At 41.7% G+C, this 16631-nt stretch overlaps 1 protein-coding gene across 2 annotated transcripts in view; it reads right to left on the bottom strand.

Moving 5' to 3' along the window:
- Window positions 1–5216: 5216 nt before the first annotated feature.
- The window catches only part of SH2D4B (SH2 domain containing 4B), a 116019-nt gene continuing 104604 nt past the window's right edge, over window positions 5217–16631 (bottom strand). For both annotated transcript variants that reach the window (XM_053663988.1, XM_053663989.1), the window contains 2 exons: window positions 9260–9480; window positions 5217–5309 (listed from right to left, as the gene is read on the bottom strand). In XM_053663988.1, coding sequence (XP_053519963.1) covers window positions 5217–5309; window positions 9260–9480 — 314 coding nt within the window. The remainder of the gene's footprint in view (window positions 5310–9259; window positions 9481–16631) is intronic.

The following is a 16631-nucleotide window of genomic DNA, read 5'->3' as shown; positions in this document are numbered from 1 at the left end:
AAAACTCATGGGTCATTTTTCTTCTGAAATTTCCCATTTAATATTTTCAGTTTTACCGCAGCCATCTCGGGTAACTGAAACTGCAGGAAGCAAAACAGCAGATAGGGAGGACCACAGTATCTGCTTCGCTAGTCCCAGAACGGTTTTGCCAAGATGTGACTGCTATTTCAATTCTCAGTTCCCTCATCTCAGACTAGCTGTTAGCAGGGTTGTCTTTGACTTTTGCCATCTCATTTGTTTGTTTATTTGTTCATCTGTTTATTCTTCTTAGGAACTGAAAGTGGCAGGTTCAGCCTGGGCCTCTCCACTGCGGGGCTCCTCTAAAGGTTAAAGCAGATCTCTGAAATCTGCGGTGTGTTTGTTCCCAGTCCCTAACAAATGCAATTCAACAACGCTGACTCTTCCAGGCCCCGAAAAACGCAGAGGTAGACACGGCAGTCTGACCTCCAGGACCTTACAGACTGAAGGGCAATAGATATATGCAGTTAAGTGTAGGAAAGCGTGATACATTCTAGATAGCAAATGATTTTATGCCTATATAAAGTACCTACATCTGTGACAGTACTTGCTTACATTTGGTTAAAATCCTTTGACAAAGAAACAAGCCTCCTTTTTGGTTACTAGAGATAGATGAGATTCAAATTTAAAATGGGAACATTAACAGAAAATGTAACACATTTACTTAGGTGTCTCTGAAGTATAAATGATGATGTTAGAATCTTTCCTAAGACTAGATTTTTTAAAAGCAGAGAAAGCAAAATAATTTCTAATTTATGCATCATAATTTCAAGTTGGCATCAGTAATTTTTTCTGTAAAAGGCCAGATAATAAATTTTAGACTTTGCAGGTCATTGTCAAAGATACCATGTAATCAGATGAGTGTGGCTGTGTTCCAATAAAACTTTATTTGTGAGCACTGAAATTTGAATGGAATATAATTTTCATAGGTCATAGAATAGTATTCTTCTTTTAAATTTCTTCCAATCACTTGAAAACGACTCTCAGAAATGCAGGGGCAGGCTGCATTTGGACGGCAGCCTCCATTCGCCGAGGCCTGCTTTCAAGGCTGGCTTCTCCAAGTGTGGCTGGCAGCCCAGCGGCTGTGGCAGCAGCATCCAGCCACTGTTTAGGAATACGAAACTCAAGCCCCACCCCAAACCCGTGGAAGAAGAATCTGCATTTTAAGAACATCACCTTATGTTTGATCTGCACATCCCGGTTTGAGAAGGACAGGGATAAGGTTTACACAGACTCACTCCAAAGCCAGACTGCCGAGTCCCGGTGACCAGAGAAGTGGCCCTGAAAAAGTTCTGAGCTGCTCTGGGTGGCAGTCTCCCCTCGTGCAAAATGGAGGTGATAGCATTGTCTCCTTTGGCATGGTTGTGAAACTTATACATACACACACACACACAGAGCTGAAATAATATTTGTCATTACTATTACAAAATCTCACATTATGTCATTTTCACAGCCATGCTCTCAGGCAGGCACTGTTTACCCCATTTCACAGATGAAACTGTGGCCCAGAAAATTGAGGTCGCAGAAGAAAAGTCTTTCTGTTTCCAAATTTAGTGCTGAGGATAATAAAGGGTTCAAGGGTAGAAAGGGGGACACAGTCCCCAGGCACCCAGGCCTTCATATCCACATCTCCCTTCTAACGATTCACTCTCCCAGGCTATGCCGAAAACTGTCTCAAAAAAGTCCCTCTGGGAGGAGAAAGGGAGAAGAATTGATTTATTGGCCACTGTCTCCCACTGATAAAGGTTCACCACTCCTGAGAGCCCCCACTCCCAAGTGCACAGCTCCCCAAATCTGCTACCCAGCAATCTCCCTGAATCTGTGCCCAAAGTTCTTCTTTCATCCCTTGAAATATATCTTCCATTAAGTTGTGTAGTGTTTTTTATAACTTTTTCTAGTTATAGATTGTAAATTTTCCTTCTGCTGAGTCTTATAGCTGTTTTTTATTATATTTGTAGGGCTCAGGGTAAAAAAAGGCAATTCCTTTATTTGAGCATCCTGACATTTATTAGCATAATAAAATTCTCAGGATGAAATTGCAGTTTTCCAGACAGTAATTTCATTTGCAGGACAACTTATAAGAAATTTAAGGCCAGGTAAAACCCAAAATATATGAGACGTGCAGAAAGTGCAGGCCCCAAATAAAGTGAAATAAATATGTTAGGCACGGACACCTCAGCTGTTGTTGCTCACCTATTAATTAGGGTGACAGAAACAACAGCTCAGGGACTCAGGTTCCCAACCCATCTCAGTCGGCTCCCAATGCTGCTGCTAGTTCTTGGAATTAAAACTTTCTTCTAACACCTGGAAAATCATCACATCCTGTCGCCTTGACACATCACTGCTAAGCACAAAATAATTGTTGCTATTGTGGTATTTTCTATTAGAAATACCTTTCACTTGGACAGAGATTTTATACTTATCATTAAACTGATCTGCCAAAGAACTTAGTAATGACCCTACAGAAAATTCTCTTCTCAGTTACAGTGAGCTTTAATGTGGTTAAGTGACTTGAATAAAGTCAGTCAGTAGGTAAGTAGTGTAGCCAAAGCTAAAATTTGGTTCCTCCAAGTCTAACAGAAAGAAGGTAATTTTAACAATATCAGAGAGATGAAAATTAAAACCACAATGAGATACCACTTTACACCAGTCAGAATGGCCATCATAAACAAAGCAACAAACAACAAATGTTGAAGTTATGGAGAAAAGGGGACCCTAGTTCACTGTTGGTGGGATTGCAGACTGGTACAACCATTATGGAAAACAGTATGGAATTTTTCTAAGAAAACTAAAAATGAATATGCCTTTTGACCAAGCAATTCCACTGTTAGGAGTATATCCTAAGAACCCTGAAACACCAATCCAAAAGAACCTATGCACCCCAATGTTCATAGCAGCACAATTTACAATAGCCAAGAGCTGGAAGCAACCTAGGTGCCCATCAGTAAATGAATGTATCAAAAAACGATGGTACATTTACACAATGAAATTCTAGCAGAAGAAAGAAAGAAGGAGCTCCTACCCTTTGCAACAGCATGGATGGAACTGGAAAGCATTATGCTGAGTGAAATAAGCCAGGCGGTGAAAGACAAATACCACATGACCTCACCTTTAACAGGAAGCTAAACAACAAAACAAACAAGCAAGCAAAATATAACCAAAGACACTGAAATAGAAAACAGGCTAACCGGGACCAGTAGGAGAAGGGAGAGAATTTCAGGGGAAAAGGGGAAGGATTCACAGGAACAAGTAAGTATAAAGGACACGTGGACAAAAACTAAGGGGGTGGAAATGGGAGGGAGGTAGGGAGCACAGGGGGTGGGCTGGGATGGGACTAAAAGACAGAAAATTGTACTTGAACAATAATTAAATTAAAGAATGCTTAAAAAACAGTATCAGTTATGGTTTTTAAAGCACTTTAGAGTTCAGAAAGCAGGTTCTGTCTAATACTGCATTTTATCCTCAGGGGCCTGTGAGACAGGCAGATAGGAGGGCAGCTATGGAGGCAGACTGAAAAATTGACATCATTAAACACACTTGTATGATGGGTCCTTATTCTGGCTTCCCAAGAGGCACAGCCAGAATAATATTCTGGCTTCCCAAGAGGCATAGGTAAGTGCTTACCTGCCATTACTTTACTCAGGAGTGCAATCCCAGGGAAGCAGGAGAAAGAGAAAGTGGGGTGAGGCAGGGAAAGAAGAAGAACAGAAGAGTGGAAGACTGACTTGACTACTGTTTAGTTTCATTCTGACCTGCTGCTTGATCATACAGGACTGTCTTCTAAGAGGATATGTTCAGAACTGCCTCTCTAAAAAGTCCCTCCAGGAGAAAAGGAGAAGAACTGGTTTATCAGCCACTGTCTCCCATTGATAAAGGTTCACTGCCTGGGGAGTTCAGTTCCCAGATCTTCTTGGCTGCATGGTGTCCTACGCCTCTGTGGCAACAGCAGAGGCCAGAGTACCACACTTGGCAAGGTGCCATTGGCTCATGCTCACATGAAGCTGTGGACACAATGGGGAATACCAGAGCCCATGTAAAACTGGGTGCACTGGTGGCACCTGAGGTCAAGGCTGTGAGGAACAGAGGAGACAGGAGATGAAGTGGAGCATAAGAGATGTTGGATACAACTATCAAGTAAGGTAAACCAGGCAGCTGACATACACAGAGTTCATCCATCTTTTTACTGTGGCCAAATACAAAGCTGTCCCTATGTATAAGTCCATAAGTGTGAAACCTAAGTATGCACAGTAGACACCACCCCTGAAAGTTACTGAGAAGTTATTGGAAGAGTCTTTTCTTAACAGGAAGACATAATCAAATTAAGTGAGCAGTAGAATGAAAAATCAGACTATAAAGGCACAGGTAATCACTTGAGTAATCTGTATGAAAAGGTCCAAATAATAGTGAACAAAGGGCTTATCAGATGCCTACAAACCATTCTTAAATTCACCCTAGGTTTGGGGCACATCTATAGTAATTCGTAAAACCACTGCCTCCATATTGCAAAACAAGGGCCAAGGTATGATTTCAGACAGAGGAGGGTTGGTGGAAGAGGAGGCAAAAAAGGAAGGCAGAACAGTATCAGTCAGCTGCTCTAGAAGCTGGGGCTCAGAAGCCATAGTAATCCCAGTGACACTGTCAATGAGGGTGATGATGAACATTATTAAAGATGCAGCATCTATATTTTCCACATAAATCTCTTGCAATATCTCCCCTCTAATCTCCATGACTATATAAGCAGTGACAAGTAGGAAATAACTCACTAGAAATCATGGATTAATGTTGGAAACTTTCAGAAGACGTACATTCATTCAACAAACATTTATTGAATAGACACTATTTGTTCAATTCAGAGTTAGGCACTGGAATTACTTTGGATTATAAAATCATGATCCATGGTCTCTAGGGGCTGAGTCTAGAGCAGATGGGACAAATAGGCTTCATCTTCTGAGGTCACACCTAAATTCTTCGTGAAAGATTTGCATCAACAATTAGCAATTTCTTTCCTGGGCACTGGGACAAGGACCAGTAGCACATATGCCATATATTTCATATCTCTTGAGATATTCAAATGTATTTAATCCTCTGAACAGTGGTGAATCTTCCAGGAGGCCATAAGGATTTGAGCTGAGATGTTCTTGAGTTAAAAAAAAAAAAAAAAGGATGCCCAAAAGAATCCAATTGATGAAAAAAAAAAGTCATTCAAACAACAGATGGTAGTCTGGTGGGCTGTCCCTCTGTCCACAGGGTTCCTGCAGCAACTCTCCCCCTGAAACAGTGATAATTTCCTCCTGGAAAAAAAAGGAAATGTCCACTTATAATCAAGAAAAGGAAATAGTATCCACCAGAGAGAAACCAGTTCAAGAAAGAAAAACTAAGAATATGTATCTGCCTACCCCTCACTAAAATTTCTAGAAGTCACAGAAAAAAATCTGCTTTTAAAAATAAATAAATTTATAAGAGCATGGAAAAATAAGAAAAGCCATCAACAAAGCAAAAATGTTGAAGAGTACTTGAAAGCCAAAAGATATTCAGGGTGAGATTTTCAGAGGAGTTAATATGGGACAAGGACATGTTGGGGACCCCCAGACAGCAGAGGTCTTAGTATCAGGCAAGGCAAAAGGTCAGAAGAGGCACACAGAGACCCACAAAGTTCAGAAACTCCCATTCTCAAAACATGAGCTACTCCTTATCAGCTCCAACACTAACAGCATAAAGAGACTGGACAAGGAAATAGAAACTGTATCTGTGGTGGATAAACAAGAAATTGAAAGTTGAAAGATCACCTTCCAGCTCAAAATTTATAAATATTTAAGAAAAATCATAGCCATGAAAGAAGGGTGCCAACCTCAAAACAGAACTGACTCGCAAGAAAATATCAAGTTTGTGAAACAAACAGAAAGAGCCTTTAAGAGATATATACTAATCTCCTCAGTGGAATAAGAAGACAAATCATCCATGAAACAAGAATGAGCTATAATTTTTAAAAAAAGAATACCTGAAAATAAAAGAGATGCCCACTTAAATTACATGGAAAATTGCAATAGAAGAACTGAAGAGCAAAATGTACATAACTACAGGGCAATTTAGTCGCTGGAAGAATTGAGACAATTAATAAGAAGAGGCTTTTAAAAGGAAAAATGGACAAAGGATATGAACAGAAAATTCACAGGAGAAATCCAAGTGGCCATTAAACGTATGAAAAGAGCCTCAGCATTAGAGAAATGCAAGTTAAACAACAGTGAGATTCGGCGTCTGCCCAACTGATGGGGGAAAAATTGTAAGGGACTGATAAGCTCCAGTATTGGCAAGAGTGTGAGGAAGCAGCCTCATATACTTTTGGCAGGAGCATGAATTGGCAGTAGATTTTTTTCAGGGCAATCTGGCAGATATTTTCAAATTAAAATGGGCATAGTCTTCTACCCAATTCCAATTCAAGCGATTCATCCTAGAGAAATACTCATACATGTGCCCAAAGTGGCATACGCAAGCAAGTCTCTGTAGCACTGTTTGTGATCAGGAGAACCTGGAAGCTCATAAGTGGCCCTCATAGGGAGAATGGATAACTAAATTATGCATCCATACCATGGAGACCCACAGATTTTTACAAGGATGCAGTACATGGATTGACATGCATATACCTCAATAACAGCCAACATCCTAATAACTTACAAATGTCAGGTATTTTAGTGATCTCTCATCAAAACCTCACAGTGACCCTGAGAGGTGAATGCTATTATCACACCCATCTTACTGGGAAGGAAACTAAGGCACAAAAGTCTGAGTAGTTGCCCAAAGTCACACACAGTAATGAAGTTGGGATTAAAACTTGGCAGCCTGATTCCAGGGACCACACCTCTACAAAATACCTTCTACAATATATTAAGCATGTTTAAAATCAAATTGCTGTGTAGAATTCCATTGTGTAAATGTACCATAGTTTTTTGATCCATTCATTTACGCAATGGAATTCTATGCAACAGAAAGAAGGAAGGAGCTCCTACCCTTTGCAACAGTGTGGATGGAACTAGAAAGCATTGTGCTGAGTGAAATAAGCCAGGCGGTGAAAGGCAAATACCATAGGATCTCACCTTTAACAGGAAACTAAACAACAAAACAAACAAGCAAGCAAAATATAACCAAATACACTGAAATAGAGAACAGGCTGACAGGGACCAGAGGGAGAAGGGAGAGAATTTCAGGGGAATTTCAGGGGAAAGGGGGAAGGATTTGCAGGAACAAGTATAAAGGACACATGGACAAAAAGCTAAGGGGGGTGGGGAGGGCTGGGTGGGTGGGCTGGGATGGGAGTAAAAGACAGAAAATTATACTTGAACAATGATTACAATAAAATAAATAAATAAAATTGCTGAGCTATTGGTAAAGGATTATCTAATTTGCATAAAAATAAAATGCAATGTATTTTCTTATGTACATAAATTTCTATGTTAATGCCCAGGAAATACTTTGGTTAGGTACATGGCACACTGATAATTCAAGATGGAGGATGCAAACCAGGATTTGAAATGAACAGTGCTTACACTTTGTATTATATTTGACTTTTCTTAGAATTTAATCATAAATTAATTGTGTAATTAAATTTTCAATTTATAAGACTGGCCACCAGAACTCTACATGGGCACAAATGAGTTCTCTCTTTAGTGTCAGAAACTAAATTGGAAGTCTCAAACCTTATATTTGGAAAAAATAAACACTTTCAAAGACATGTGGTTTAGACTTCCTATTCAGGAACCTGTCTACAGCATATCTGAAAGACGAACATTTACTCTTTAATTGAATACTTCCAAAGACACAGAGCTCACCACTGCTCAATCAGCTTATCTTGAATAGGAAAAGCAAGTCGGGTGGTATGGTGGGAAAAGCACAAGCTTTAGAGGCACACAGCCTAAGGCTTAACTCTGAGACCCAGCTGGTACCAGCCATGAAAACTTAAACTAGTTACTTGATCTCCCTTCCTGATCTGTGAAATGGGACTAATATGCCTCCCTCACAGAGCTATGGTGAAAATTAAATGAGAACATGGGCATAGAGCTAAAGGCACAGCACCTGACACAGAGAAGGTGCCAATATCCACACAGCCCCTCCCTTTCTTTCTCCTACAGTTGTTAGAAGGCTCTTCCCAATCTGCCTAGATCCTGGTTAGTCCAGTTTTCCAGGAAGTATTTTCCTCCAAGTGCCTAGGTATTTGTAAGTGGGTGATTTTCTATGTACTTAAAAGATCAGGTTAAGAGTTGTCCCTAGAGTTCTGTGGATACCCATAAAGAAAAAGTGATACAAATCCAAGAGTCCCTATTATAGCAAAATCCCAGTGAGACAGTCAAGTAATTCTGTGGACCTTTCTACACTTGCAAAGCTCAGGCAGATGGAGGACACCTGAGCTACCACATTTCTGTTTCTCGGAATCCCTGGGCCCTGCCCTTCTGAGTTCCACTTCTGTCTTTCTCCAAGTTACTACTGATGCCAACAGCCACATTAACAAAGAAATTGCTTCTTTCTACATATATTATTTAGAAGGCATCTTTTTCAACATGAGGTCCACAGCAGGGGAACAAATAACAAAAAGAGTTCTGGGAGATAAGAACTTCCATACCACTTCACAGTTAGAGTGCTGTTATTGAATACATACATTCCCTCATTTAATACTCATAGGGTCTAAGCTAAGTATTATTAACATCCATTTGCCCAGCTATGAAACTAAAGCTCAGTGAGACTAAGGAATCTGCCCAAGGTCACACACACACAAAGGAGTAAAGCTATAGTTGGAACAAGAGACATGGTAACTCTACAAGGAAAACCTCTCTAAACACAGGTTTGCTTGCTATGTTTCAACTAACTCTACAAAGCTGCAAGAGGCCTTTATAGACTGTCCCCAAGTGAGACATCCTGGGAATGAGTTGGGAATGAGAACTGGTCTTGGACAGAAGGCAGGTTGACCAGCCTCTAAGTTCTGACAGTAGGGAGCCCTCAGGTACTCAAGGTGAGAGAAGGGCTGGAGAGCCTCCTGAGGCGCCTACATGGGTCAGAGGGAAAGCCAGAGGGAAGACCTACATTGCCTGGTCTAGACAACCTCTGGTCCCTTCTATCCCAATGCTGCATATCCCTGGGGACCTGTGTGCTCACTCTCCATCCCCATCTATTAGAAGGCCTGCAGCCTGGCTCTCCCTTCATCTGAAGTTTCTACCATCCTCATCCCCTTGACCAGCACCTCTAAGAACACTACCTTGTGGAAATCAATGAGATCGGTGAGTGTGGCATGGCGATTGGGGTCCACTCCCAGGAAGCTGTAAAAATCCCCAGAGGCATCCACAAGAAAGTGCTTGAACCCCTTCTGCAGGCGATAGGACAGGGTGTATCCCCAGATTTTCTCACTGATCCGGACCAGAAATGCTCCCTCAGTCATGTTCTCAAGGAGATCTTCTGCATCTTCTCGGCTAATAATTCCTGGTTTAAAAAAGAAAGCGAGAAAAGTTAGCAGGTTCTGTAACTTCCCTCACCACCCTCCACTGATCACCCTGCCCCTCAGCCTCTGTCAAAGGAAGGGAGGTGCCTCAGGGGCTGTTCAGCACTTGCCTCAGGCCAATGAGGGGCCAGCTTGGTCCAGAGCAATGAGCTGTGAGCCTGGGGGCAGAGTTTCTACAGGACCTGAGCTTAGTGCCCTTTCCTCTGAATTAAGCCACACTAATTTGGATTCATTACAAAGAATTAGTAATGACCCAGAATTATAGTACCTATCAACTGCAAATACAACTCATCAAGCAGTGCCCTGTGGAGAGCCTTAAGAGTCCTACATTAGTGATGAGACCAGGATGACTTATTACTCCTGCCCCAGTTATCTCTCTGGTAAATAAGCACCTGAAAACATTATTTTCTCTTAAGAAGTAAAAAGACCTCTTCTGTCTACCTGTGGACAGTAGGCAAACAGTTTCTCAATGGAGGTACATAAGTAAGCTTCGCTTCAGCTAAAAGAACAAAATTTTCTCAGATTTTACAGTCCTACACAGTGTTGTTTTACCATAGTATAATAGCAAGTTAGAAAAACATCTCTCTCTGAGTGGCTGAGTTAGAAAGCAATGTCTCTCTGGGCCAAAATGGCAAAGCTCACATTTCCGTATTTCAATTCTTCCTCCCCCCAACCAGCCCCCCATTGGCAGGATCCTTTCCTTCAGTGTACAACCTGCTCAATCCTACCAGGAAATGGTTTCTATCCCAGGAACCTGCAGGGGATATCCCACCTTGGGGTTTTCATAACATCCTGCCCAGACTTTACAGTATATTAGTAATGGGTCATGAATTGCTCAAAGAGAGAGCCTGTGGCCACTGTGGGAACAAGCAGCTCAAGCCTCCAGCTGCTACATCTTCAGGATCCATTGCTGAGGCATGCTCTCCCCAGGCTGCTTCTAGTACTAGGGACACTGGATTGAGCAGCCCCTGATTCAGAGCATGGCAGGTTCTATGACTGAGCACAGGGGTACAGAGCTGCCACTCCTACCAATGTGGGTCTCTTCTAATGAGCAGTGTTTGTACGGGGGCTTCCCATCAGCCTGACTGGGATTTTCCCTGAGCTGTGCTCCAGTACCAGGCTTTTCCTACAAATGGTCCTTCCTTCTCTCTCGCCCTTTATAGGTGTCAGATCTGCACCATGTCTGAAGTCTCCCACCTTCTCCTGCTCCGTGTCCCCTTTATCCTTCGTAGGTACTTCCACCAATAAATCTCTTGTACTTCTGCTTCCTGGAAGACCCAAATGAACATGAAAACCTTGTCTTTGCACCCCCAAGTGCCTGGGATGTAGAGAGGTTGATTTGGAGCAGAGATCAAGTGCATGGACTAAAGTCACAGCTCAGGGACTTGCTCAGTAGGTAGCCTTAGTCAGGTTACTTAAGCCTCTCTAAAACCCAGTTCAATGTCCTCATCTATTAAGCAGTACTGATAATATTGCCTACATTATAAGGTTGTTTGAGAATTCATTATATTAATCCTTGAATATGCTTATCACAGTGCTTGAAAGTATAATACCCATCTAATACAGTGTAACTCATTTGCACTGAATTCATTAAGCATACTACACACATGCTAGTTACGGGCACTACCTTGTACTGGTAGCAGCAATACTCAGTGCTGCCAGGCTGCACTGCTCACACCTCACACAAGAATCCTTTCAAAGAAAGGCTGCTGAGGGTGACCTCCTCAGAAGGGGGCTGTCCTTGGGCCCCAGCCTGGGCCATTCTCAGGAGACTCTCCCGACACCTCAATAGTAAGCATCTGAGTAATTTCCCCCCTCTTCAATACTTATCTAGAAATAAAAATCATTATTTGACCCAAGATCAAAGGTGATACAGACTCATACTTCAGGCTGACAAAAAACATTTCACAGAAAGGCCAACCCCCAAGAGAACTGCTTGGTGGCTGAGGGAAACATAGAATACTTGCAAGGATAACCAGTTATGTTTTTTTGCCTCATCCACTCTACCCTCCCCATCTCCTCACCTCCCCTTGCCTTCCCCCTTCACACAGCCTCTAAGCCAAGCATTCTGGGAACAAAGCATTAATCATATCCCACCCCATCCCACCTCTGCCCCTCCTAAACATTGTACAATCTCCTGGCTAAGGAAAGAGGAGAGCTCACCTCATCCCTTCTGGCTGGGGAGAGAACATACGTTATAGATCATTAAAATTTTGGAACTCAGCTAATGACCAGGGCTGGCTGAGGCATGTGACCTTACCAGACAACGGTCTGGGGTGGGTGTTCTAGAATGATTACTGGAGAGTACACGCAGACTCTTTCTGAGATAGTTCTCACCCACACACAATAGAAAATGTCATTTTCTCCTATAGTTTCTCTCCTCCCTTTATTTTTCCTTTATTCCTTTCCTCCCTTTAACAGATGTTTATTAGGCACCAACTAGGAGCAGGCCCCCTGCTGCACACCTAGAAGTCAGCACTGACTGAATGAGAAACAGCTCCTACCTCACAGAACCTCAGACTCTGGTCAGAAAAAAAGATCAGCATAAATTTTAAAAATAAATAAATATACATAAATCAATAGGCTTACTGTTAGAAGTGGTTATAAAGGCCACATGGGGTATGGCCTCAGCTGCTGTGGTTGTATCTAGAGAGGGTGCCCCTCCCACCTCTGGATGGAAGTGAAAGTTAGACTGAGAACAGAAAGGTTAAAACCTAGGGGCAAGGCCAGGAGAGCAGTTTGCATGCGGCTTTTTGTGGCTGGAGGGAAGGCTAAAGTAGTGGTGGGGCAGTGGCAAGATGCATGGAGACAGGCAAGGAACAGGCTCCAAAGCACTCTCCATATCATTAAAAGAATATAGACTTAATTCAGAGGGCAATGGGGAGATACTGATGTTTCCCAAAGAGAAGAATATGAGAATGTTCAAGGTTGGAAGATGGATTCAATGGGTATGAACTGGAGGTATACAAGCCAGGGATTTCAAGCCAGTAAGGGCTTTCTCATCTAAGGATTACTTCACAGCTACATTTCCCAGGCTATCCCAGGCTGCTTCCTGTTGCACTGAAATCCAGCTTCCATGCCACTGGGCTGCCAGAAATGGCTCCCATTTTGAGGCAGAAAGGCAAAAGGACCCAGTGAGAGTCACATGAGAAGCTTTATGCCAGAGCTAGAACTGGGTACCATCTGGACACCATGTGGCCCTCATCTCATCAGTCTTCCTAATGAGCCTACCATCATCAGTTCATAACTGAAGACACTGAGGGTCAACAAGAGCAGTGACTTACCCAAGGTCACAGAGCTATTAAGTGGTGGAGCTATAATTTGAACTCAGGTCCTCAGACTCCAAGTCCAGTGCTCTTTGATCTATACCATGCTGTCTCATGAAGAGGATAGTTAAGTGCTGTGAAACACACAAGAAGGAGGAGACTAATGAGGCCTATGGAAGTCAGGACAGGCTTTGTAGAAGTAACACAGGAGGGTGTGAAGTGGGCCTAGAAGGCTGGGTAGACTCTGTGAACAGTGAGGAGTGATGATGAGGTGAAAAATGAGAAGAAAGAATAAGGTGAATGAAGAGTCACAGTGAACACTAAGAAAGACAGATCCATGGAACATTTACAAAAATGTAATGGAAGAATTTAATCTAAGTCTCAGGAGGCTAAGAGACATGGAGGTTGAAATGAAAAGTCTAACACATGTAAAATCTGAATCACAAAGAGGAGAGAAGAATGTAGAGGAGGCAATATTTAAAGAGCAAATGATGGAGAATTAATTAGAGACACATAACAGTGAAACTGCACAAAGCTGCTCAGTCTCTCATTTTGTCAACTAGAGAGAAAAAGCAGAGTATTTACAAAGAAGACACACTAAGACTAATGACTGGACTTCTGGCCAAGATGGAGGTGTAGGTAGATGCACTGTGCCTCCTCACAAAACAAAAACAAGGTCAAACACAAATTGAAAAAAAAAAACCACAGAGCTGACAGGAAATCAAACTGTGTGGAAGTCCAGCAAACAAGAAGTTAAAGAAGAAACATTCATCCAGACCACTAGGAGGGGCAGAGAGCAGCAGCCAGGCAGAGAGGAGTCATGGCAAGGCAATGACTGGAGGACTGGAAGAGGTGGCAGCTTGTAGACTGGGCCGTCCCACATTTGTATGCAAATTAACTGGGAAAAACAACTGGGGAGCAGAGATAGGACACGCAACCCAGGGTTCCAGTGTGGGGAAATAAAGCCTCAAAGTCTCTGACTGAAAACATCTGTAGGGGTTGAGGCAGCAGCAGAGAAACTCCCAGCCTCTTAGGAGAGTTCAACTGGAGAGACCCACAGGGTCCTAGAACATACACAAACCCACCCATTCAGGAATCAGCATCAGAAGGGCCCACTTTGATTGTGAGTAGCATAGGAAGTGACTGAAAACCAGCAGAGAATGGAGCAAGCAGTGTTGTTCCCTCTCGGACCCCTCCTCCACATACTGTGTCACAACACAGTGATGTGGGTTGCCCCACCCTGGTGAACATCTAAGGCTCTGCCCCTTACTACATAACAGGTGCATCAAGACAAAAGAATGGCCCAAATGAAAGAACAGATCAAATCTCTACAAAAAAATACCACTAAGTGATGATGAAGAGATAGCCAATCTATCAGAGGCACAATTCAAAACATTGGTAATCAGGATGCTCACAGAATTGACTGAATATGGTCGCAAATTAGAGGAAAAAATGAAGGCTATGCTAATTGAAATAAAGGAAAATGTACAGGGAACCAACAGTGACAGGAAGGAAACCAGGACTCAAATCACCGGTGTGGACCAGAAGGAAGAAAGAAACATTCAATCAGAACAGAATGAAGAAATAAGAATTCAAAAAATGAGGAGAGGCTTAGGAACCACTGGGATGACTTTAAATGTTCCAACATCCAGATCATAGGGGTGCCAGAAGGAGAAGAGGAAGAGCAAGAAATTGAAAACTTATTTCAACAAATAATGAAGCAAAACTTCCCCAATCTGGCAAAGGAAATAGACTTTCAGGAAGCCCAGGAAGCTCAGACAGTCCCAAAGAAGTTGGACCCAAGGAGGAACACACCAAAGCACATCACAATTACATTACACAAGATTAGAGACAAGAAGAGAATCTTAGAAGCAGGAAGAGAAAAGGAGACAGTTACCTACAAAGGAGTTCTAATAAGACTATTAGATTCTCAGAAGAAACCTCACAGGCAAGAAGGGGCTGGAAAGAAGTATTCAAAGTCTTAAAAAGCAATGATCTACTTCCAAGATTACCCTACCCAGCAAAGCTAGCATTTAGAAGGGAAGGGCAGATAAAGTGCTTCCCGGATAAGGTCAAGTTAAAGGAGTTCATCATCACCAAGCCCTTATTATATGACATGTTAAAGGGACTTACCTAAGAAAAAAGAAGACAAAAACTATGAACAGTAAAATGACAACAAACTCACAACTATCAACAACTGAACCTAAAAAAAAAACAACTTAAGTAAACAACTAGAACAGGAACAGAATTCACAGAAATGGAGATCACATGGAGGGTCATCAGTAGGAGTGGGGGAAGAATTGGGGAAAAGGTACAGGGAATAAGAAGCAAAAATGGAAAAAGTATAGGAAATAAGAAGCATACATGGTAGGTACAAAATATACAGGGGAAGTTAAGAATAGTATGGGAAATGAAGAAGCCAAAGAATTTATATGTATTACCCATCCACATGAACTAAGGTGGGGGAATGATGGTGGGAGGCAGGGTGCAGAGCAGAGGGGAATAAAGGGGAAAAAATGGGACAACTGTAACAGCATAATCATTAAAATATACTTTTTAAAAGAAGCATGAATAGTAGATATAAAATAGGGTAAGATTAAGAATACTATAGAAAATGGAGAAGCCAAAGAACCTATATGTATAACCCACAGACATGAACTAAGGTTGGGGAATGATGGTGGGAGGCAGGGTGCAGAGCAGAGGGGAATAAAGGGGGAAAAATGGGACAACTGTAATAGCATAACCAATAAAATATACTTTAAAAAAGAATATGTTAAGTTTGCATGTTAAATTACCTAAGCAAACCACTAAAGATAGGTTATGAGACTGGCATAACCTCCAAAGAACAGAGATGAAAAAATACACTCAAAAAATATTTTTTCAATGAAGCACAAAACAAGCTAATAACTTGTTGAAAGATAAATACATTGTGATTTCATATATTACATTGAAAAGTCCAGAAAGCTAAACAATACAGTTTTTTTAGAGATTAATATAGAAATAGTAAATAAAGCAAAGAAATAATGGACGAAATATTGAAGATAGAGATCCTATCTGGTGGAAGGAAGAGGGCTTCAATGTGAGAAGCACACAGGGCTTCCAAGAATAGGCGAATTTTCACTTCCTAAGCTTTCTATATTTCCACCACACGCATATGTGTATACACTGTATACATTCAATGTTTAATATTAAAAATATTTTAATATTGTTGCTCTGCTATGACAGTCATTTAAAAATCAATCAATGTCCTTTGGGGGTGGGGAGATTTTCACCTAAAATAAGTGATCACTACTGAGCATTAACTGTCAAAGTTAGCTGTCTTGAGTCACTAGAGCATGGTTTTCAGCACTGTACCACTCCAAGAGAATCTGGTATAATTCATTCTGGGTACACCAAGAACCAGTAACATTTAAAACCTTCTCATATAATTCTAATATGTAGCCAGATTTGAGACTCACTGAGCTAGAGAGTAAATAGTCTTGCAAGCTAGGAGTCTTGCAAAGAAGTAAAATGTGATTTTTACATTTTAGAAACTCCCTATATATTTTCAGAGTAATCACCAGAGGTTTGACACAGAGATTCATAGACCTACTTCAGAGGACTATAGGATAGATCCTATGAGAATTCCCTGCCAGAGAAAGAGCTTTTCCTGAGCTGGGGCTGGGGTAGAGTCCAAGAAGGGCTGAAAAGAGTGTCCTCCCTTACTCTTATGCACCCTTAACCCAGAGAGACTGAGAAGGTAGCTTAACGTAGAGGAGTCCTATGCCTCAATTTTTGTGGAGAACTAGCAGGTGCTATGTGCCTACACAAAGAAGCCACAATCTACTTAAAGAAATGGTGTGATTGAAGAGAGAAGTCTGAAGATG

Source organism: Artibeus jamaicensis, unplaced genomic scaffold (genome assembly GCF_021234435.1).
Source record: "Artibeus jamaicensis isolate MK-2021 breed Jamaican fruit bat unplaced genomic scaffold, CSHL_Jam_final contig_332, whole genome shotgun sequence".
NCBI classification, from domain to species: Eukaryota; Metazoa; Chordata; class Mammalia; order Chiroptera; family Phyllostomidae; genus Artibeus; species Artibeus jamaicensis.
This window is presented reverse-complemented; position numbering and strand designations above follow the sequence as displayed.